Source organism: Carassius gibelio, chromosome B3, assembly GCF_023724105.1.
Source record: "Carassius gibelio isolate Cgi1373 ecotype wild population from Czech Republic chromosome B3, carGib1.2-hapl.c, whole genome shotgun sequence".
Classification (NCBI taxonomy): Eukaryota; Metazoa; Chordata; class Actinopteri; order Cypriniformes; family Cyprinidae; genus Carassius; species Carassius gibelio.
Genome location: NC_068398.1, coordinates 31,551,149 through 31,576,033, shown reverse-complemented (window position 1 = coordinate 31,576,033; position 24,885 = coordinate 31,551,149). Strand labels below are relative to the sequence as shown.

The following is a 24,885-nucleotide window of genomic DNA, read 5'->3' as shown; positions in this document are numbered from 1 at the left end:
TTGCAAAAAAAGAAGAGAAAATAAAGAGATAACCCCAACAGGAAATAACACCAATATGCGCTTTACAGTGTTTAACTAAAAACTGGGTTATAATAAACTTTTCTTAAAAAAAAAAAAAAAAAAAAAAAAGCTTAATCTGATAGCTTCAATTAATTTGCTTACTGGAGTAGAGGAGTTCACAGGTATTTCAGCAAATGTTCAGTAATGATCACACAGAAAGTTTACTGACCAACTGCATGAAGAACCAAACAGGTTAAATTATGTGTCTCACACTTTTTGAGTAAAACGCTGGCCTATGAGCATAACAAGATACACTTTCTGGTCTGGATATAGTTGGGTGGCAGTAACTGATGACCACTAAGATCTTTTGAACTCATTGGTGAGTTTTGCACAGAGAATCTCATGAAATCAGACAGCTTCATGATTTCATTAAAATAATTTAGATAGCTTTATAACTGACTGTTGCTCACAGACTTGCCACTTTGGTCACCGGTTGAAGAGCTCTGTTGACTATTGTATTGTAAATCTTTACATTATTTTAACAATTGGACTTTTGTTGTAGATTATCTGGCTGTATGGTGACAGCAGATGGTTGTGCTGCTCTGGCATCAGCTCTGAGTTCAAACCCCTCACACCTGAGAGAGCTGGATCTAAGCTACAATCACCCAGGAGATTCAGGAGTTAAACTCTCTGAAACACTCAAACATCTGGACAAACTCAAGTAAGTTGAGCAGTAACAATCATCCTCTCTTCTGTGATTGTGAGACAATCTGTAATTATTTAGGGATGCCTCCTAACACCGGTTTCACACTGCAAGCATGAGCAGCGTGTGAGCAGCGCATATATTTTTTCGGCGTCCATGTTAATCAATGAGTCAAGTCAAGTCACCAGACTCGTGGAGAAGAAAGAAACGTGTTTTTCTAAGGAAAGATTACAATTAAATAGCAAACCTAGGTTCCTAACTGATGACGAAGAATTGACAGAGCAGCCATCAAGTCTTAGACTGTGTTCTAGGATATTACATGCAGAGTTTTTAGGTCCTATAATTAACTCCTGTGTTTTTTCAAAATTTAGCAGTAAGAAATTACTCGTCATCCAGTTTTTTTTTGCATTCCGTTAGTTTTTCAGATTGGTTTGTTTCGCCAGGCCATCAATAAATATAGAGATGAGTATCATCAGTATAACAGTGAACGTTAACACCGTATATCTCCCAAGGGTAACATGTAAAGCGTGAAGAATAAAGGCCCTGAGTGCATTCACACTGGCAGCAGAGCATGAGCGTTGAGCAGGAGCATAGCGTGAGCAGTGCTGCAGTGATGGTTTTGGCATCAGGTCTATTTTTGCTGCAACGTTCATGCCCAATTAAAGTGACAGCACACCTTTGATGAACTAAATAAATATGATTTCCCATAAAACGTGCTAAAAATGCACAGAACAACAATGCCTAGTGTGTTTTAACGGGAATAATAATAATAATAATAAAATATGTATAGAGGCTTTTAAATTGCATGAGCATTGTAACATAAAACATTTCATCAAACTCAGATCAACAGTTCATCTTGCTCAGGATCTTACGTTACAATGAAGTAGGCTATAAACATGATAAATTCATTATTCATTCATTATTGACAGCTTCTGTAAATATTATATTCTGTAAACATTGCACACATCTTCACTTACGACTGACTTGACATACTTAAGCCTTTATTTATTTTTAGTTCCACAGTTAGAGAAACGGAGCTATAGACACAATAAGTGCACATGAAGCATACTGACATGTTCAATATTCAGACTAATAAAAATATTATGAATGTTCAGCGTGTTCACTTTGGTTAGAAACACACCTTTTCTTTTTTTAATAAATTTCTATGAACAAATAATGACTTAAACATAATATTCTCACTTCTAAAATAGAATGGATATTATATTGCTCCAGGTCTTCAGTTACAAAAATGGACAACAAGGCACAATGACAAATAAGGACACAAGACGAACACCGACACAAAAAAAATATATAAATCATATTTACAGGTTCTAAGAAAAATATTAAGCTATAGATTGCGATTGGCTAGAAACGCTTAGCCTACTTTATTCAGTTCTACATAAACAAGAACTTAAAACATTTTGACATTTTTCCTTAGCCTCACAATTAGTTATAATCCAACGATTTGTTCACATTTCTCCCAATCACTTACAAAAACAGAGCTTAATCACAAGTAATTTACATAAATTACACAAGCTATAACTTGTTTTATAGTGCATATCTGAGTTAGTGCCTGCGTAAAAGTATGTATTATAAAAAAAACTGTATGAACAGCAAGTTCTATATTTGAGTCTGACTGAAACAACAGGAACTGTTTTTGTTGTTTACCATTTAGTCAAGTCAAGTCACCTTTATTTATATAGCGCTTTAAACAAAATACATTGCGTCAAAGCAACTGAACAACATTCATTAGGAAAACAGTGTGTCAATAATGCAACATGACAGTTAAAGACAGTTCATTATTGAATTCAGTGATTTCATTTCAGTTCAGTTTAAATAGTGTCTGTGCATTTATTTGCAATCAAGTCAACGATATCGCTGTAGATGAAGTGTCCCCAACTAAGCAAGCCAAAGGTGACAGTGGCAAGGAACCGAAACTCCATCGGTGACAGCAGCAAAGTCAGATTGTTCAGAAGAATCATCTGTTTCCTGTGGTCTTGTCCTGGTGGTCATCTGAGACAAGGTCTTTACAGGGGATCTGTATCTGGGGTTCTAGTTGTCCTGGTCTCCGCTGTCTTTCAGGGATCCACCATCTGGTCTGGATACGTACTGGATCCGGGTGACTGCAGTGACCCTCTGATCTGGATCCAGACTCGATCTGGTGGCTACTGTGACCTTGGAATAAGAGAGAAACAGACTAATATTAGCATAAATGCCATTCTTCTAATGATGTAGCAACTACATCGAGTGTTATGGGAAGTGTTCCCGGTTCCAGTTTACCTAATTAAAGCAGCCTAAAAATCCTTTAACGGATTTGGATATTAGTGTGTTATGTGTAAGCCAGGTTAAAGAGATGGGTCTTTAATCTAGATTTAAACTGCAAGAGTGTATCTGCCTCCTGAACAATGTTAGGTAGGTTATTCCAGAGTTTAGGCACCAAATAGGAAAAGGATCTGCCGCCCGCAGTTGATTTTGATATTCTAGGTATTATCAAATTGCCTGAGCTTTGAGAACGTAGCGGATGTATAGGATTATAATATAAAAGGAGCTCATTCAAATACCGAGGTGCTAAACCATTCAGGGCTTTATAAGTAATAGGCAATATTTTAAAATCTATATGACATTTGATAGGGAGCCAGTGTAGTGTTGACAGGACCGGGCTAATATGGTCATACTTCCTGGTTCTAGTAATAACTCTTGCTGCTGCATTTTGGACTAGCTGTAGTTTGTTTACTAATCATGCAGAACAACCACCCAATAAAGCATTACAATAATATAACCTTGAGGTCATAAATGCATGGATTAACATTGACATTGAGAGCATAGGCCGTAATTTAGATTTATTTTTTTAGATGGAAAAATGCAGTTTTACAAATGCTAGAAATGTGGCTTTCTAAGGAAAGATTGCTTTCAAATAGCACACCTAGGTTCCTATCTGATGATGGAGAATTGACAGTGCAGCCATCAAGTCTTAGACAGTGTTCCAGGTTATTACATGCAGAGTTTTTAGGCCCTATAATTAACACCTCTGTTTTTTTTTTCAGAATTTAGCAGTAAGAAATTACTCGTCATCCAGTTTAGTTTAAATGCCATGTGAATCCCCATTTTAACAAATTTTTAAGACTTCATGACAAGTTTATAACTGACCAACCCCTCAAGACAACTTTATAGTTGTCTTTGTAAAGAAATATGTTGCTATGGAGCCACTGCTGGGACGCTGTGCAAATGCTTCCAGTGTGAGTACTCTGGCGCATCTGCAGCTGCATTGATGCTGCTGCAGTGACGCACTGCTCAGGCTTGCGGTGTGAAACAGGCGAAATAGTCGACCAACCATTAGTCGACTAGAAGAAGCTTGTGAAGACTCTACATTTATTTGTTTGCACTCACAATAACAAGCAGGGTGCCCTTTCTGAATTGTTCACATGATCTCTGTGAACTTGAGCACAAAACTCAGTGTATATTTGCTTTACAGATATGAAAAACATATAGAGAGTGAAATGTCTACTTTCAAATGAACCAGTTCAAATGGAAAACAAATATTCATATTATATAACTGTATAAAACATACAGGCACATCACTACTGTGGAGATGACGAGTCGTCTCAGTGTCGCTGTTATGGCCCATTACCATTTCCAGGCTCGTGAATTCTAAGGACACAGGCCGAACATATAACAAAGAATCACAACCCCTGATGTGAGTTCCGGTGTTACAAACGCAGAGATTTCTTTTGCGCGATCCGACAGAGGCACCTGCCAGTAACCTTTCAAAAGATCAATTTTGGTGACGAAAGCAGCATTTCCAACACGATCTACACAATCCTCCATATGAGGCAGTGGGTAGCTATCTGGTTTAGTTACAGAATTAACACGTCAAAAGTCAGTACAAAAACGAAACAAGCCATCTGACTTTTTAACCAGCAAACAGGGTGAACTCCAAGGGCTAAAACTTGGCTCAGCGATGTTATTTTCGAGCATGAAAGTAACTTCTTTTTTCAACTGAGCTCTCTTCTCAGGATTCACCCTATATGCATGCTGTTTTATAATCCTTGAATCGCCAACATCAATATCATGCTCTACCAGCGAAGTCAGAGAACAGATTACCATATATCTGAATTACATTAATCACGTCAGAGCGTTCGATAACAGTCAAATGAGAAAGAAACGAGTTAAGATTTTGAATTATCTCCGAATTTCTCAACCTTCCCGCCACCAACTCTGTAGAAGGAAAATCAACATCATCCTCCAGCGTGGTCAGGACGGCAGCACTATCAGAGGTATCAGAGAACAATAAACAGGGCAAAGGTTCAGCACTGGACAGCACCCCATCAACAGGTAGATCAGCACTGGACAGCGCCTGCTCTTTGACCACCGGAGAATCTGTAGGTGAAACTATTAACACAGCCGACTTCGCTCTAGACAGATCTTGCTGTCTCTCAAAGTACGGTTTAAGCATGTTAATATGACACAGACGAGTTTTTTTCTTTCTATCGGAGGTCATTATCACATAATCAAGCTCACTCACCTTCTCCTTCACCTGGTAAGGACCATGATAACGTGCAGAGCAGATCCAGATACTGGCAACAGCACTAGCACTTTATCACCAGGAGAAAAACTACGAAGTTATTACCACGATCGAAACATGTTTTCATTCTGTGTTGTGACATCTTTACATTTTCTTTGGCTAACTCACATGCACGGTGCAGTTTCAAACGGAACTCTGAAACATAATAAAGAACATTGTTTGTTGTCAGATCATTAGTCCAATGATCTTTGATCAGCTTTAGTGGGCCACGAACAGTATGACCAAACACTAACTCGGCCGGACTAAAACCTAATGATTCCTATACTTCCTCCCTCACTGCAAACATTACCATAGGCACTCCTTCATCCCAGTCTTTCTGGAACTCTAGACAAAACGCACGAAGCATTGATTTTAAAGTCTGGTGGAACCGTTCGAGTGCCCCTTTGCTTTCTGGATGGTAACAACTTGATGTGCAGTGTTTGATGTGTAGCTGATCTAGAGCCTGTTTAAACGCACGCGACATGAAATTCGTACCTTGGTCGGATTGAATAGTACGCGGGAGACCAAACAATGAGAAAAACTTGAGAAGTGATTTTACGATCACCGGTGCAGTAACTTTCCGCAAAGGAATTGCCTCCGGAAAACGCGTAGATGTACACATTATTATCAATAAGTACTGATTACCAGACTTCGTTCGAGGCAAGGGACCTACACAGTCAACCATCACATGCTCAAATGGTTCACCAATGGCTGGAATTGGATATAACGGAGCAGGTGGAATATTTTGATTCGGTTTCCCAATCTTTTGACACACATGACAACTTCGGCAATAACTTGCTACATCTTTTTTTAAGCCAGGCCAGAAAAAATGTCGGATCACACGATCATATGTTTTGTTTACTCCTAAATGACCGGCGAACGGACCGTCATGCGCAAGTCTCAAGATTTCAGGACGATATGAGGAAGGAACTACTACCTGTTTAACAGAGAGAGTTCAGTGTGCATTGGTGGGGCCGGGCCAAAGACATTTGTCTCCATCTGCCATTCGTCAGCAGCAGCAGCATTTGATGGTCTCCACTTCCTCATCAGCACACCATCTTCAACAAAGTATCCTTGCGATACACACTCGAGTTGCTCAACAGGAACAACAGCTTCAAAGAGGGATGACATTTTCTCATCTTTCCTCTGTTCAACAATAAGCTGCTCGCGTGACAGAGACAATTTATCAAGCTCCATGAAATGTTCGTCTCGTTTCTTGATGGCGAGGTCTAAACCATCAACAGAGTTTGAACACGTCATTTCACCAAAATCTGAATTCGAGAGGAACGTATTATTCAAATCAAATTCCCACTCACCTTCTGATTTATCAAAGCTTTTATCTTTAAGTCTCTGTGAAATAGCGCGGGTTACAGCACACAAAGGAAATACCTCTGGAAATTTCTGAGCCAATTCATCAGGATTATCACAGGAAAGAGGAACATTTGTTACCTCAGGGCTGGCAAAAACTTTTCCTCCCGCCAAGTCATTCCACAAAATAAATGTGACATCACGAACGGGAAGACACGGACGCACTCCAACAACAACGCGGCCGGTAACAAGGGAGGTCTCAATTTCAATTCTGTGCAAAGGCACATTCACAAAGCCCATCTCAAATCCCTGTACCAAGACACTTGAACCAATAGAGCTCTCATTTGACAACGGTAATATTCCTTCTAGAATAAAACTCTGGGCCGCTCCTGTGTCACAAAGTACCCTGACTGGTGAATTTGCATTACCAACCAAAGACACAAATCCGTCCATTATGAACGGGACATACCCCTGTTTTCACACATGTCAGCCTGTAAAGCTAATGACTCCAGTCCTTCTAAATGTGGCGAGGACATCAATAAACCTACCGGTTTAGGGACACTATTTTTCTTTTTGAGTGCTTTGCACTCAGCAATAATGCAGCAATAGAAACAAACGGGTGAGGACACGGATTTGATAGTATTCTCCACCACTCTATCCTCACGTGGAGCGCGATCCAAGATGTGCTTTACCCGTCGACTGTTGCTACCAGGATTTTGTACAGTACCAAACACAGTCTTATGTGTAAGCACATATTCATCCGCTAGAGCAGCAGTGGCAGAACATTTGAGAACTTTCTGCTCATTTAGATACGTTTCAACGCATTCTGGTAAACAGTTTTTAAATTCTTCTAAGACAATCAGTTCACGTAGCTCTTCATACATTTTTACTTTCATAGAAGCACACCAACGATCAAACATTGACTCTTTCTCACGAACGAATTCAATGTAGGTCTCATCAGTTTTTCGATGATAACGAAACTTTTGGCGATAAGCCTCAGGAACCAATTCATAAATTCGAAGAACAGCAGCTCCTCCACGGACAAAGAAGAATAAGCTTCCTGGGCTTTCCCCACAAGAACACACTGCAACAACATGGGACAAAATGTTTTCGGCCACTTAAGATTGATGGCAACCCATTCAAAAGAGAGCAAAAAACTTGTCTACGTCTTTTTCTCGAAAAGGAGGAACCATACGAATATTGCGACCCACATCGAAATCCAAAACATCCGCGGCACCCCTTTCACGAGCTTTCAGCTCGATTACCTTGAGGCGGCAAGCTTGTTCCATCTCAAGCCGTTTCAACTCAAGTTCATGTCTCTCACGCTCTCTTCGTCTCTCTTTCTGACGCTCCCATTCTTCTCTTTCTTTCAACAACTCTCTATTGTGCTCTTTAGCTTGCAACTCCAACTTCTTGACTTGCAAAGCAAGATCTAAACTAACCTCATCCGTTTAAGGATAATCAACCAGCTTTTCCACACCAAAAACACCCTGTTTATGCAACAAATCCACAAGCAACACCTGAAGTTCCCGTTTGGACTGTGTATTATGAAAACCAACCTTATAATGTGCAGCAATCTTATATTACATAAGATCAACCCTATTAATTTGGAACAACTCAGCTTGCGTCGGATTCGCAATAAAATTTGTTAATTCAAACATGATTTATAAACATCTCAGGTTAAAGAGAAAAACAATAAAGCACTACACAACCCAAAAATGCCCATCAAAGTCTGTGATTTAACAAAGTTACAAAGTAACAAATTCAAGTGTGAACAGATGTTACGGCCCATTACCATTTCCAGGCTCGTAAATTCTAAGGACACAGGCCGAACATATAACAAAGAATCACAACCCCTGATGTGAGTTCCAAGACGTCTCTATTTAATTAACAGAATTCAAAATCAAACATTCACAAATAATATTTATAAGAAAGAAAACAAACAGTTCACGGGTAGGGAAACTAAGAAAACAGTTCCCTAACTACACCTGTTCTCGGGGTAAAGTTCTTACCTGACTACCGAAAAATAAAAACAGGTGAGTCTTCTGGACATCTGCTTCCCTAGCTCAGTTCTTATTAAATAAGCAAACGTGAACTAATAAATAAATACATACACCACCCGCAACTGAACAGTAAGAAATATACCAAATATCAAAACACAACTGTATACGTTAAACCTAAGCTCAACATAAAACCCCCGATGATGTCACATAATTCTCACATAAGAAATCTTTCCACAACGCCACCTACGGACTCAGAAATAATTAATCACACAGATACACATAACAGTCGCCAACTTCATATCTTAAGCCAAAAGCAAATAGTAAATTAATACATTATTAAAATATTAATGCCGCCTCCTTAGTGTTTTTTCTTCATACATTCATAATTATTAGCTTACTTTGCTTGAGCACTTATTAGGTAGGCAGTTAAAGGCTCATTAAAAAAAGTTTATTAATAAATGTCTGATTACTTGACTAATGCTTAAAATGAAAAACTACTTTTTGACCAGAAAAATCTTTAGTTGAAGGCAGCCCTAAAATATTTATTTTGTACATCATGCTTCTTTGGTTCCCACAAAAAGAAAGAAGTTTTGCTGCCTCCTTAACCTGATCCTCCAAGAGAGTAACCAAGGGGGACACAATCACTATTATCACCTTGCCGGACTTTGGCCTCCCCAGTTTCTTGCTGACGATCGTAACAGTTGATAAAATAAACTTTATCTGTCATTAGTAGGGCAACAACATCCCCAGTAGTTATTATACTATAGCTTATGCCAAGATGATTTATGACTTTGACCTTTGACCTTTTGACAGGTTGAACTTCCGGTAACCTTATGATGGATGGGCGGAACTTTCCGACTTCAAGGGTTAGCCTATGACCTTTGCAATCATCGATCATGCGGTTTTGACAGAAAGTTTTACCCTATTGACCTGTTAGTTTTAAATTAAAACGGTATATGAAAGACTCCCCAATCATCGATCATGTGGTTTTGACAGAAAGTTTTACCCTATCGACCGTTAGTTTGTTTGAAGTTTACCACAGTTATACGGTTATGTGTGTGTGGTTATACGGTTTCTCCCCCTCCCATTACGTTTATGAGCGGTGTATAAATGGGGTCTGTGTGTTCTACATTTATATATATAAAACATCCTATAATTTATATATATAAAACAATTAAAGATTGAAAAACATTTCAGTTATATAATTTATATAATCTAAAACACATTTTAATTATTTCACATTTATATATAAAACATTATATAATTTATATAATCTACAACACATTTTAATTATTTCACATTTATATATATAAAACATTCTATAATTTATATAATGTAAAGCGATTTAACCAAGGTTGAAAAAAATATTCTGTTCTTTTAAAAAAGGTTATAAATTAAACCGTATAAAAAATATACTGAAACCGACTGCTTCAGATAAACAAGATCCAATGTTTTTTTTTTAGAGAGCAGAAAGGAGGTATTTTCACACACCTTTGATCCAGCGTCTGCGTTTGCACGCCACAGTGCACACTCGTCGGAATTTACTAACCAATCATAATATCTTCAAAGCCATTTTTAATTAAAACCAAACGTATCTCACACGGGAGTACCACGATTCTGACAGTTTTCTGACGGTTCACCTATGAATTACGGCTGGTGCGCGTCTAGCATCTCTTGTACCCCCTTTCTCTCTCTCCCTCTCTCTCCCTCTAATGCCCGTGTACACACATTCGTCTCCAAGTCTTATTTTCTTCTTTTAATGAATATAAACACATTATACATTCACAAACAATATAAAACAAAACATTTACATTAGTTTTGTTCATCACTAAAAAATATACATTTTACCAGGATCGGGGAAAAAATATATAATTGAACAGAATGAAGAATATGGTCTATTGAGGAACCCGGACGTGTCATTGACACAATTCAGTTAAATTCATTTCACATTATTTGTTGCAAGACATTTTCTATATTATATTTAAAACCTTTTATATCCATCTTTATATCATATCTTTTTCAAAAAGCTGTTTAATTATTTATTTTAACCGTACACCTACAGTACCACCATACAATAAAATGCTGCATGCACGTACACTTTTAAGCGATCTGAATTATGACTAGCCTATAAATTTAATCATAAGCCACACGTACCTTGTTATATCACTATAATATCCACGGCGCTATACAAATTTGTATTCTGATAAACCATATAAACAAGCGGACATACGCGTGGACATATCAAGTTAAAAAGAGACTTATCTCTATTTTAAACAATATTAAATTATATATGACGGCATGTTACTAAACCGGAACATACATTTTAAACAAGTATTCATCCTTTTTATAAAACACATCGCAGTAACAGACATGTTACTAAACCAAAACAAATAATTTTATCATACTTTTTTTTAATCGTGTATTCAATCAATACTTATACAACATATACAAACACGTTTTAAACATATTTTAAACAAAAACTAATAATAAACGCAGCCTTCTCAAAATTACAGACATGTACAATCATGCTGATCACATATTATGGGATATTCAGACTTTTAGCCACTAATACGTTTTAGGATAATGAAAAACACCAACGTCTGAGGGGTGTCAAAATATCTCCAGTCCCCAAAACCCACTCAGACTCCAGGGGTTAAAGAATATGAAAATAAATAATTATATAATGACATCGGGCTACTAAAGCAATTCATTAAACAAAAAAAGGTATTCAACATTTAAGTTATTCAAACTTATAAAACACACAATACTCTTCTTTTTTTTAAAAGATAACTTATTTTAAATGTGATAGCATAGTATATATATAAAATAAACATTTCTGATGATACATATAAAAAATTATCCCTTACAGTTTTAGACCGGTGAGAGATGTCCAAACATGAATGAAATATCCCCAAAATAAAATAATCCGACTTAAAAAATAAAATAAAAATGATTAAATCATAAACAGAATCTCACAGGTCCTCGTAGTGAAATGTATGTGAGACCCGAGGGGCTGCTTCACACACACCCCGCGCAGGCGAGGGTGGAGTTCCAGACCGCATGATCTAAGTGTACATTAGAATGGATAGAATGGTGTACATAGAATGGTGTACATTATTTCAAAGCTAACATTAATGTAATTTTTTTAATAATCAGTACCCCCCAGTACATCTGATGTCCGTTGATTCTTAATTCAACAAAATGATGATATATATTACCTAAAATATTTTATATTTTTATATAATATTATATAATAAAAAATTATTTATATCATATTATATCATATCATATATATGATCATATTATATCAGATGCGTCATGCATTAATCACTTTAGATTCTTTAAAGTTCTTATTTTTAGCACCATCTTCAAAGTTTTCATACCATCTCTCTCTCTCTCTCTCTCCCTCACACCCACACACACACACACACACACACACACACACCCCCCCCCCCCCCTCTCTCACACACACACACTCTCTCTCTCTCTCTATCTCTCTCTCTCACACACACACACACACTCTTTCTCTCTCCCTTTCCCTCTCCCTCTCTCTCTCTCTCTCTCTCTCTCTCTCACACACACACACACACACACAATATGAAACATGATGCCAAAGTCTTTCTGTATGTTTTTTAAAAATAAAACTTAAAATATTGATTTTGCTTTAAATCTATACTGAGGAGCTCGTTTGTTTGTCACAGTATAGACTGTGAAGTTTAGATGAAGTTGCTTTATCTTTTAGAAGAAAGACCCTCGATCGTATTCAACCATTAAAGATGGTTCAGGAAAGACCCACGCGTCCTAGAGATGTAATTTATGTGCGTTGCTACGGTCGTAAACCTTTCACATATCTACGGTACTTTCAGACACAGAGCAGGAAAGACATTTGCAGACCCTCTGCTTAGCCGTCCCAAAATATCTCCATTTAAAAGCAAAAATATTGAAATGACCGCCTGTACATCTAACAGGCTGTAGTTCTATTTTATATGTTTTGTATTAAAAGTACTTACTTTTGTATTTAAATCCTTATTTAAAACAATATATTTAACCGACAGTATCCCCCCAACGTGTGTTTTCCATCAGTTGTTTGCCCTTCAGCCTTATTACGTAGTGCTTTTCATTTAGCCTACTGTAAGATCCCTTTACAATAGTGTAATGAAAGTTAACTTTTCTTAAAGTTTATAGTTGTATTTTACTGTATCCCCATCCTTCTATCCTGTAGATTGTATGCGTACTGTAAAATAACAAAAATACATCTTGCTTAAAGTCACTAAAATAATTACACCCACAATTTGAAATGTGTTTAAACACATTGTGTGTCACTAAAGCAAGGCACACCGTCTATGGTCTCTTCATATAATTTATCCACCCGAGTGCTTTTCTCACACGAGTAGAAAACTCTTTCTCTTTGGATGTGTTTGGCTGAAACATAATTTCTACATCAGAATTTTTTTTTAAATGTACGCTGAACTTTTCTCATTCGACAGAAATACTATTTTCAAATTATTTACCCGGCCTATAACACTCGGTGTAAATGTTCTTACCTAGAACAGAAAACATACACTTTGACTGTTTTGTAGATGCCAACAGATTATGTCAAGGGTGTTTCACATCTAACACCTCGAGATTTAGCCCTATCAAGATTTCGGAGGTCCGTTCACAATTTGTTTGTCGGATCCTAGGTTTTTATGCGATCTTTGTGCGGCGTCATCGTAATAGGAATAAATGAAAATTAAGAAATTAAGTTACAGTTTTTCTCTTCGAGATATTTCTTTTAGCTCAACTTTGTGTCTGTCCAAAAGTGTGATCGCATGAAGCATCGAAGCAAAAATGAAGTCTAGCTGTTTTACACTTTAAACTATTACAACCTAAACAAATCAAACGGTACACTCGTTTACGTTTGAGCGCGTTAAAGTTTCCACACTCTTGTGAGATACATTTTATCCATAACCTTTTGTGTATTCGAGCGACCAAACCACTAAGAAAGAGAGTATAGCAAGAAAACTAACGTTTACAACGCATATAGAATTCAGAATACAATTGTTAAAGTATTTTTTTTTTTTTTTTTTTTTTTGTTAAATGTTGATTTGTAAATGATATTTTTATTACTCCGTTAGATTTACTCATCGTGTTCGGATAGCGGATGACACAATTCACATTTTGTTTTAAGACTCCTGTAAGTTCATGCTAACTCTCGCGTGGGAAAGAGAGCGGGGTGAGCGTATTCTATTCATTTAAGAAAAATTATTAAACATTTGCCCAAACTTTTTTATTATTTTGACAAAACACGACACAACGACATTAAAGAATGTTATCAGTTCCTACGGCCATCTTCTTCGATTCAAATAAAGCAACATCTCTTGTGTACGTGTGTATGTGCTAAACATCTTTGCTTCTCCACTTCTCCAGATTTGTTAGATGGGCTACCGTTGTAATACAAACACATTTGAGAACTACGACGTTCTCACTTTTGTAACGGTTATAGAAAAATACCGTACACACTTTTGCATTTCATAATTCAGTGATTTTAGCTGTAATGGTCACATAAGACAAAAATTGTCAATGTGTGACTCGTAAACATGTATAATTCATTTATTTATTTTTACCAGAGATAGTCGACCGATCTGTTGACACGTTGTTTTGCAGTTTTCTCAGACTGCGGTCAAACATACACTGCCTGTTCATAGGAATTTTATGTATGACAATATCGCCCCAACATCGAGAGCTCTTGTTCATATAGCCGATGACCACATTCACATTGTTTCAGCATTTGCCGCTTGACATTAAAGAGTAGGCCTATGCGTACTCCCCTTCGGTCGTAAGCATTATCATCTACCGTGCGCTGAGATTTTTCTGCTTTGTCCACTTTTGACGGATTTGCTAGAGGGACTGTCACCTTGTTGTAACGTGATTACGTTTAAGATCCATAAGATTGCACTACATTCACCTGAAAAGGTTATACTCTTTTATACAGGAAATGTGTATCAGAATAACAATTACCTAATAGTGAAATCCACTCTTCTAAACTATTGTGAAAACTTTTAATGTTGATCTGTCCCAACAGCCGTGTATCTTTTTCATTGTTTTTTAGATAAAGACTATTCTCAGAGTTTGGCCAACAGACAAAAACATGAACAAAATAGAGTACAAGATGATTAAATGATTGTCAAGAGAGTGTTTAAACTGAGCTTGTGATGCACTTTAGAGCTTTTTTCTGGTCTACCTGTGTCACAAAGACACATAATAGCCACTACCTCGACTTTTAAAATGAGTCTTACCATCTTCTGTTATGACTGTTACACTTAATACAAACCCATCTACAACACTAAAGTTAGACATTAAAAATCATGGATGTCATGGATGTGGTATTTTCATCGTATGCATCTCTAAACAGTACTTCAATAAATAAATCGCTGTCACGTCTAAATAACCCGCTCTTCTTTAAGAAAACCGCGAGGCGAGCAGTTTCTGACATCTATTAATTCACTTCATTTTTTTCACCACAGCAAATGTTTTGTTTAGCATACATGTTAGTCAGTTACATAGGCGTCACGCATGAAGTTTATAGTTATTTAAAATAATTATGATAGAGTTACAGGTTTAGGTTAGTGGGGTGCCTGTAAGCGGTGAAAACTTCGAGCATCGGAGACGACGGTGTTACTCAAACAGCCCATATCTTTACCTTTTAACAAAAACTGTCGTATTACGCGTTACTAAGACAAAATCTGTAACAGCGTTCATTAATATGTTGAAATGAAAATAAACATACAAAACTTTATAATGACCCTATAGCCTAACACCGCATTGACAAATGTTTTGTTCTAACGCTGTCGCCCTAAAATTGCGAGACTTCTTGACTTCGCTAGATCTCATCACGCCGCAGCGAACTGTAAACTACAGACTTTCTCATCGCATTACGCTAAGAAACTGCACATGGTTAAAGCTATTACACTGTCTAAAGTTGTTAATGTACAAGCACAGTAAACTATTTCTACAAAAAAATATCATCGCACTACTGTTTTTTTGCGTATAATAGGCCTACATCGTTCAACAATACTTTTGCACACTCATTCGACTTTATTTATTACCGCCGTTCTCACGTTCCTGCTGTTCATAATGTATATATAATCCTTCATTGCTAGGTTCATCATGTACATACGATCCCTACATTGCATTCATATTTATGTTCTGTATATACTCTGATCAATATCGTATATAGCAACTACACTGTATATTCTTTATATCATAGCTTTACTTACTCTACACTTTTATGTATATAAAACACTATATTCTTGCACTTCTGGTGAGATGCTAACTGCATTTCATTAGCTCTGTACTTGTACTCTGCATAATGACAATAAAGTTGAATCTAAACAAGTACAATCTTCCAGGACTCTGCTCATTCTTTCTGTTTCAATTTGTTTAAACGGACTTTCGCATTCTTATCTTATTTTCACCAACTAAGCGTTATTCCTAGGCCTCGCGGATTGTTTTCTAGTTTTGGCCCTCAAATTCTTTGTTCATACGTAGTGATATCTCTGTGAATCTGCTCGATTTCATAAAATATCTTTTACGTTATATCATTATACTATCCTAGTTTATATCAGATACAAGTTTGTTTCTTCATATTTCTCTTACATCTACCCCCGTCCATTCTACCCCTGTTAGAGTATCTGCGACAGTATACTCATTGTAATGTGCTAAATCATTAAAATCCAAAATATGAACTCTGAGAAAGAATATCCGGTGAAAGGATTCAAACTTTTATTTCAACAAAACAGTGTTGAATTTACAATGAAGTAATGAAGAAAGTGATCAAATTGTTATTACAAACAATAGGGATGACATGACATCACAAGTTATCTAGCCAGAAAAGAAAATCTCGGCAGGCCCTCAAGTTTTGTTCTACTATGAAATTGACGACGGTTTCAATAATTTCATGTATGGCGAAACCATAATGTTTAGCGACTAACATCACACACAAATCCGTTATGCACGTACACAGACAGAGAGTCTCGTTAATGTACATCTCGTCGCTACATTCGGCCGTCACATACAGAATTTTTCTGGTCGTTACACAAATCGGCGCCTTGCTGGTCGTATACAAGCTCGTCAAATCGGGCCACAGGTTATTTTTCAGTCTTCTTACAACGTCCATTTCTTTCTTGAGATTTGCTACTCGCTTGGAATCCGTCGTACAATCATGATTTGGATCAGACGCATCGTCTATGATTTTACGCATCAGATCAATCATTTGCTCTCTGTAACATTGTTTAAACATAGAGTCTATGTTGGCTTTTACAGGACACATCTTTCCTTCGTCACAGCCGCACTCCACTCGATCATCCGCAGCGCTGGTAGTAGCAGACATCCTTTTCAGAATTTGTTCCAAGACGTAAACCGAGCGTTTTTAAAATCCACGATGATCTAGTGTTTTTTTTTTTTTAAATCCACGACGATCCAGTGTTTTTTCAAATGGTTCAGATCCGTCGAAGTCTTATTACTTGAAAAATTAGAGAGTGCGTCAGTTTCATACAGAGCCGATTCTGTCCGTCCACGTAGATACTGACAGATACTCCGTCGACCGCGCTGTAAAACCCTTGTTCGCGGATCATAAGAAAACCTGCGATAACTGTAGAGTTTATGAGGTCAGCCGCTCACAGGGAATTAAGACTAGCCGTAGTCACGAGGAAGTAGCGGTGGATCTTCTGTACATTCTAATACCACATCCATGACATCCATGATTTTTAATGTCTAACTTTAGTGTTGTAGATGGGTTTGTATTAAGTGTAACAGTCATAACAGAAGATGGTAAGACTCATTTTAAAAGTCGAGGTAGTGGCTATTATGTGTCTTTGTGACACAGGTAGACCAGAAAAAAGCTCTAAAGTGCATCACAAGCTCAGTTTAAACACTCTCTTGACAATCATTTAATCATCTTGTACTCTATTTTGTTCATGTTTTTGTCTGTTGGCCAAACTCTGAGAATAGTCTTTATCTAAAAAACAATGAAAAAGATACACGGCTGTTGGGACAGATCAACATTAAAAGTTTTCACAATAGTTTAGAAGAGTGGATTTCACTATTAGGTAATTGTTATTCTGATACACATTTCCTGTATAAAAGAGTATAACCTTTTCAGGTGAATGTAGTGCAATCTTATGGATCTTAAACGTAATCACGTTACAACAAGGTGACAGTCCCTCTAGCAAATCCGTCAAAAGTGGACAAAGCAGAAAAATCTCAGCGCACGGTAGATGATAATGCTTACGACCGAAGGGGAGTACGCATAGGCCTACTCTTTAATGTCAAGCGGCAAATGCTGAAACAATGTGAATGTGGTCATCGGCTATATGAACAAGAGCTCTCGATGTTGGGGCGATATTGTCATACATAAAATTCCTATGAACAGGCAGTGTATGTTTGACCGCAGTCTGAGAAAACTGCAAAACAACGTGTCAACAGATCGGTCGACTATCTCTGGTAAAAATAAATAAATGAATTATACATGTTTACGAGTCACACATTGACAATTTTTGTCTTATGTGACCATTACAGCTAAAATCACTGAATTATGAAATGCAAAAGTGTGTACGGTATTTTTCTATAACCGTTACAAAAGTGAGAACGTCGTAGTTCTCAAATGTGTTTGTATTACAACGGTAGCCCATCTAACAAATCTGGAGAAGTGGAGAAGCAAAGATGTTTAGCACATACACACGTACACAAGAGATGTTGCTTTATTTGAATCGAAGAAGATGGCCGTAGGAACTGATAACATTCTTTAATGTCGTTGTGTCGTGTTTTGTCAAAATAATAAAAAAGTTTGGGCAAATGTTTAATAATTTTTCTTAAATGAATAGAATACGCTCACCCCGCTCTCTTTCCCACGCGAGAGTTAGCATGAACTTACAGGAGTCTTAAAACAAAATGTGAATTGTGTCATCCGCTATCCGAACACGATGAGTAAATCTAACGGAGTAATAAAAATATCATTTACAAATCAACATTTAACAAAAAAAAAAAAAAAAAAAAAATACTTTAACAATTGTATTCTGAATTCTATATGCGTTGTAAACGTTAGTTTTCTTGCTATACTCTCTTTCTTAGTGGTTTGGTCGCTCGAATACACAAAAGGTTATGGATAAAATGTATCTCACAAGAGTGTGGAAACTTTAACGCGCTCAAACGTAAACGAGTGTACCGTTTGATTTGTTTAGGTTGTAATAGTTTAAAGTGTAAAACAGCTAGACTTCATTTTTGCTTCGATGCTTCATGCGATCACACTTTTGGACAGACACAAAGTTGAGCTAAAAGAAATATCTCGAAGAGAAAAACTGTAACTTAATTTCTTAATTTTCATTTATTCCTATTACGATGACGCCGCACAAAGATCGCATAAAAACCTAGGATCCGACAAACAAATTGTGAACGGACCTCCGAAATCTTGATAGGGCTAAATCTCGAGGTGTTAGATGTGAAACACCCTTGACATAATCTGTTGGCATCTACAAAACAGTCAAAGTGTATGTTTTCTGTTCTAGGTAAGAACATTTACACCGAGTGTTATAGGCCGGGTAAATAATTTGAAAATAGTATTTCTGTCGAATGAGAAAAGTTCAGCGTACATTTAAAAAAAAATTCTGATGTAGAAATTATGTTTCAGCCAAACACATCCAAAGAGAAAGAGTTTTCTACTCGTGTGAGAAAAGCACTCGGGTGGATAAATTATATGAAGAGACCATAGACGGTGTGCCTTGCTTTAGTGACACACAATGTGTTTAAACACATTTCAAATTGTGGGTGTAATTATTTTAGTGACTTTAAGCAAGATGTATTTTTGTTATTTTACAGTACGCATACAATCTACAGGATAGAAGGATGGGGATACAGTAAAATACAACTATAAACTTTAAGAAAAGTTAACTTTCATTACACTATTGTAAAGGGATCTTACAGTAGGCTAAATGAAAAGCACTACGTAATAAGGCTGAAGGGCAAACAACTGATGGAAAACACACGTTGGGGGGATACTGTCGGTTAAATATATTGTTTTAAATAAGGATTTAAATACAAAAGTAAGTACTTTTAATACAAAACATATAAAATAGAACTACAGCCTGTTAGATGTACAGGCGGTCATTTCAATATTTTTGCTTTTAAATGGAGATATTTTGGGACGGCTAAGCAGAGGGTCTGCAAATGTCTTTCCTGCTCTGTGTCTGAAAGTACCGTAGATATGTGAAAGGTTTACGACCGTAGCAACGCACATAAATTACATCTCTAGGACGCGTGGGTCTTTCCTGAACCATCTTTAATGGTTGAATACGATCGAGGGTCTTTCTTCTAAAAGATAAAGCAACTTCATCTAAACTTCACAGTCTATACTGTGACAAACAAACGAGCTCCTCAGTATAGATTTAAAGCAAAATCAATATTTTAAGTTTTATTTTTAAAAAACATACAGAAAGACTTTGGCATCATGTTTCATATTGTGTGTGTGTGTGTGTGTGTGAGAGAGAGAGAGAGAGAGAGAGAGAGAGGGAGAGGGAAAGGGAGAGAGAAAGAGTGTGTGTGTGTGTGTGAGAGAGAGAGATAGAGAGAGAGAGAGAGTGTGTGTGTGTGAGAGAGGGGGGGGGGGGGGGTGTGTGTGTGTGTGTGTGTGTGTGTGTGTGGGTGTGAGGGAGAGAGAGAGAGAGAGAGATGGTATGAAAACTTTGAAGATGGTGCTAAAAATAAGAACTTTAAAGAATCTAAAGTGATTAATGCATGACGCATCTGATATAATATGATCATATATATGATATGATATAATATGATATAAATAATTTTTTATTATATAATATTATATAAAAATATAAAATATTTTAGGTAATATATATCATCATTTTGTTGAATTAAGAATCAACGGACATCAGATGTACTGGGGGGTACTGATTATTAAAAAAATTACATTAATGTTAGCTTTGAAATAATGTACACCATTCTATGTACACCATTCTATCCATTCTAATGTACACTTAGATCATGCGGTCTGGAACTCCACCCTCGCCTGCGCGGGGTGTGTGTGAAGCAGCCCCTCGGGTCTCACATACATTTCACTACGAGGACCTGTGAGATTCTGTTTATGATTTAATCATTTTTATTTTATTTTTTAAGTCGGATTATTTTATTTTGGGGATATTTCATTCATGTTTGGACATCTCTCACCGGTCTAAAACTGTAAGGGATAATTTTTTATATGTATCATCAGAAATGTTTATTTTATATATATACTATGCTATCACATTTAAAATAAGTTATCTTTTAAAAAAAAGAAGAGTATTGTGTGTTTTATAAGTTTGAATAACTTAAATGTTGAATACCTTTTTTTGTTTAATGAATTGCTTTAGTAGCCCGATGTCATTATATAATTATTTATTTTCATATTCTTTAACCCCTGGAGTCTGAGTGGGTTTTGGGGACTGGAGATATTTTGACACCCCTCAGACGTTGGTGTTTTTCATTATCCTAAAACGTATTAGTGGCTAAAAGTCTGAATATCCCATAATATGTGATCAGCATGATTGTACATGTCTGTAATTTTGAGAAGGCTGCGTTTATTATTAGTTTTTGTTTAAAATATGTTTAAAACGTGTTTGTATATGTTGTATAAGTATTGATTGAATACACGATTAAAAAAAAGTATGATAAAATTATTTGTTTTGGTTTAGTAACATGTCTGTTACTGCGATGTGTTTTATAAAAAGGATGAATACTTGTTTAAAATGTATGTTCCGGTTTAGTAACATGCCGTCATATATATTTTAATATTGTTTAAAATAGAGATAAGTCTCTTTTTAACTTGATATGTCCACGCGTATGTCCGCTTGTTTATATGGTTTATCAGAATACAAATTTGTATAGCGCCGTGGATATTATAGTGATATAACAAGGTACGTGTGGCTTATGATTAAATTTATAGGCTAGTCATAATTCAGATCGCTTAAAAGTGTACGTGCATGCAGCATTTTATTGTATGGTGGTACTGTAGGTGTACGGTTAAAATAAATAATTAAACAGCTTTTTGAAAAAGATATGATATAAAGATGGATATAAAAGGTTTTAAATATAATATAGAAAATGTCTTGCAACAAATAATGTGAAATGAATTTAACTGAATTGTGTCAATGACACGTCCGGGTTCCTCAATAGACCATATTCTTCATTCTGTTCAATTATATATTTTTTCCCCGATCCTGGTAAAATGTATATTTTTTAGTGATGAACAAAACTAATGTAAATGTTTTGTTTTATATTGTTTGTGAATGTATAATGTGTTTATATTCATTAAAAGAAGAAAATAAGACTTGGAGACGAATGTGTGTACACGGGCATTAGAGGGAGAGAGAGGGAGAGAGAGAAAGGGGGTACAAGAGATGCTAGACGCGCACCAGCCGTAATTCATAGGTGAACCGTCAGAAAACTGTCAGAATCGTGGTACTCCCGTGTGAGATACGTTTGGTTTTAATTAAAAATGGCTTTGAAGATATTATGATTGGTTAGTAAATTCCGACGAGTGTGCACTGTGGCGTGCAAACGCAGACGCTGGATCAAAGGTGTGTGAAAATACCTCCTTTCTGCTCTCTAAAAAAAAAACATTGGATCTTGTTTATCTGAAGCAGTCGGTTTCAGTATATTTTTTATACGGTTTAATTTATAACCTTTTTTAAAAGAACAGAATATTTTTTTCAACCTTGGTTAAATCGCTTTACATTATATAAATTATAGAATGTTTTATATATATAAATGTGAAATAATTAAAATGTGTTGTAGATTATATAAATTATATAATGTTTTATATATAAATGTGAAATAATTAAAATGTGTTTTAGATTATATAAATTATATAACTGAAATGTTTTTCAATCTTTAATTGTTTTATATATATAAATTATAGGATGTTTTATATATATAAATGTAGAACACACAGACCCCATTTATACACCGCTCATAAACGTAATGGGAGGGGGAGAAACCGTATAACCACACACACATAACCGTATAACTGTGGTAAACTTCAAACAAACTAACGGTCGATAGGGTAAAACTTTCTGTCAAAACCACATGATCGATGATTGGGGAGTCTTTCATATACCGTTTTAATTTAAAACTAACAGGTCAATAGGGTAAAACTTTCTGTCAAAACCGCATGATCGATGATTGCAAAGGTCATAGGCTAACCCTTGAAGTCGGAAAGTTCCGCCCATCCATCATAAGGTTACCGGAAGTTCAACCTGTCAAAAGGTCAAAGGTCAAAGTCATAAATCATCTTGGCATAAGCTATAGTATAATAACTACTATCCCCTCCATTAAAAATGTGAAACAAACACTCTTCTGGTTCGTGCTTCATTTGGCAAGAGCCGGGAATATTCTCCACAACAGAGCAAATAGCATCCCGTGTCTTCATGTCTGCTGTCGTTTTCAATTTCCCTAACCTAAACTACATTCTTAAATACGGCGATTGCGCTTAGTTAGCATCTATGTCACGGCTCTCAGCCCGCACTCTGTTCATTGATTGGATAGCTGGTGTGGAGCTGGAGAAAATCTGGTTTGCTATCTCAGACTGAGTACCGAAGCAAACTGAAATTGAGCGAAAGTACAAAGTCTGAAATTTTTCATGAGCTGAACTCAAAGATCTAAGACTTTTACTATATTACTTTCAGCGTTCCTGTAGCTCAATTGGTAGAGCACTGCGCTATCAAGCGCAAGGTTGGGGGTTCGATTCCCCGGGAACACATGATAAGTAAAAATTGATAGCCTGAATGCACTGTAAGTCGCTTTGGATAAAAGCGTCTGCTAAATGCATACATTTTTTTTACATTTACTATGTACACAAAAGGCCTATTTCTCTTAAATATTGTTTATAAATCTGTCTAAATCTAAAATCAACATTACTCACTATCTTCCAGCAACACTATATTCAATGAAGGTAAAATAGTAAAAAAAAAAACTAATATTAGTTCATTTAAACGGAATCGGAAAATTTCTAACCATACTCAAACCTACTTAAGAAGATCTGTATACTGTAATATATGTTGAATTTTGACACTTCCATCCTTTAAATTAAGTTGACTAAGTAAAAACAGTATTGAGCATTGAGTAGTTGAGTATTGTGCATTTTTCCCTACCACTATTTTTTTAATAGTTGTTTAATGATTTTAATGGAACCCAGAATCGGAACCAGAACCGTAACCAGAATGGTTAGGTGGAAAATACTAACGATACCCAACCCTAGTTAAAATATTTTAACAAAGTTAATGCACTGGCCCCAGTCCTGTACATCATCTTACATTTCATACAGTTGCAGTGTTAATTTTCGTTGACGAAGACTATGACGAAAAATATTCGTCAACTAACCTTTTTCAACGAATAAAAATGAGACAAAAATATATGGGAGGGACGAATGGAGAAGAGATCCAATCAGAGCGAATCTTTGAGGGTAGGTTGATCTATGCAGAAGCAGCCGAGCCATTTTAAAAAGCCGCGGCAAATGCAAGCGCAACAGCTAAACAAACGCAGCAGCAGTTACACAGAAAAGAGAACAAAGATGAGTTTGCAGAAATTCGCACATTTTCGAGGACGTTTTCATAACAGTTAAGTTGTTTACACAGGGAACTACACTGCGACCAAAATGGTCACATATAGGACCTTTTGAAATGCCATTGCGACCCAAATTTTTATGGGGTCGTAAATGTATCACTGATTATTTTAGTACCTACTTATGTGTAATGCTATGTTTTAATATGAGCATTTATTAAAATAGAAATGTGTATTTTAAGAATACGTTTTATAACGTGCTCCATTCAACACATCAAGTTGGCTTCAGCCCCGCGATGCGGGAAAGTTGAACTGAGCAGCTGGTTACTCGCGCAACACTGAACCGAGCTCTCCTTCAGGACGTTTGCGTCCTCCTGCACCTGAACGAACAAATACAAATCGCATTTTAAATAAACATAAGAAAAAGAGCGAAAAGTGAAAGAGCTCAATTCAGCAGCGCGGTGTTCTGGTGTTCAGGGAGCAAGCAGAGACGCGTCTCAAAGTCTTCTTGCTTTTGTACCGACAACAAATACATACTAAATATGTCGAAATACCCGTCTTGGAAAGTGTGTTCAAAAAGTCTGTGGTTATGTCTTCAGTGAAAGTAAAGAGTTGGAAAGAAATCGGATGTGTATCTTTATAATGGATGCATTTGTCTCTTAAAGTGACCGCGCCTAATTTACTAGCTCTGCTGTCAGTGTCTTTAATGTATGAAAATGAAAGTAAATCAC

General features: G+C 36.4%; 1 protein-coding gene across 3 annotated transcripts in view; it reads left to right on the top strand.

Annotated features, from left to right (window-relative positions):
• The window catches only part of LOC127953111 (NACHT, LRR and PYD domains-containing protein 12-like), a 74,016-nt gene that overhangs the window by 39,428 nt on the left and 9,703 nt on the right, over positions 1 to 24,885 (top strand). For all 3 annotated transcript variants that reach the window (XM_052552008.1, XM_052552010.1, XM_052552009.1), the window contains one exon: positions 563 to 721. In XM_052552008.1, the coding sequence (XP_052407968.1) occupies positions 563 to 721 (159 nt within the window). The remainder of the gene's footprint in view (positions 1 to 562; positions 722 to 24,885) is intronic.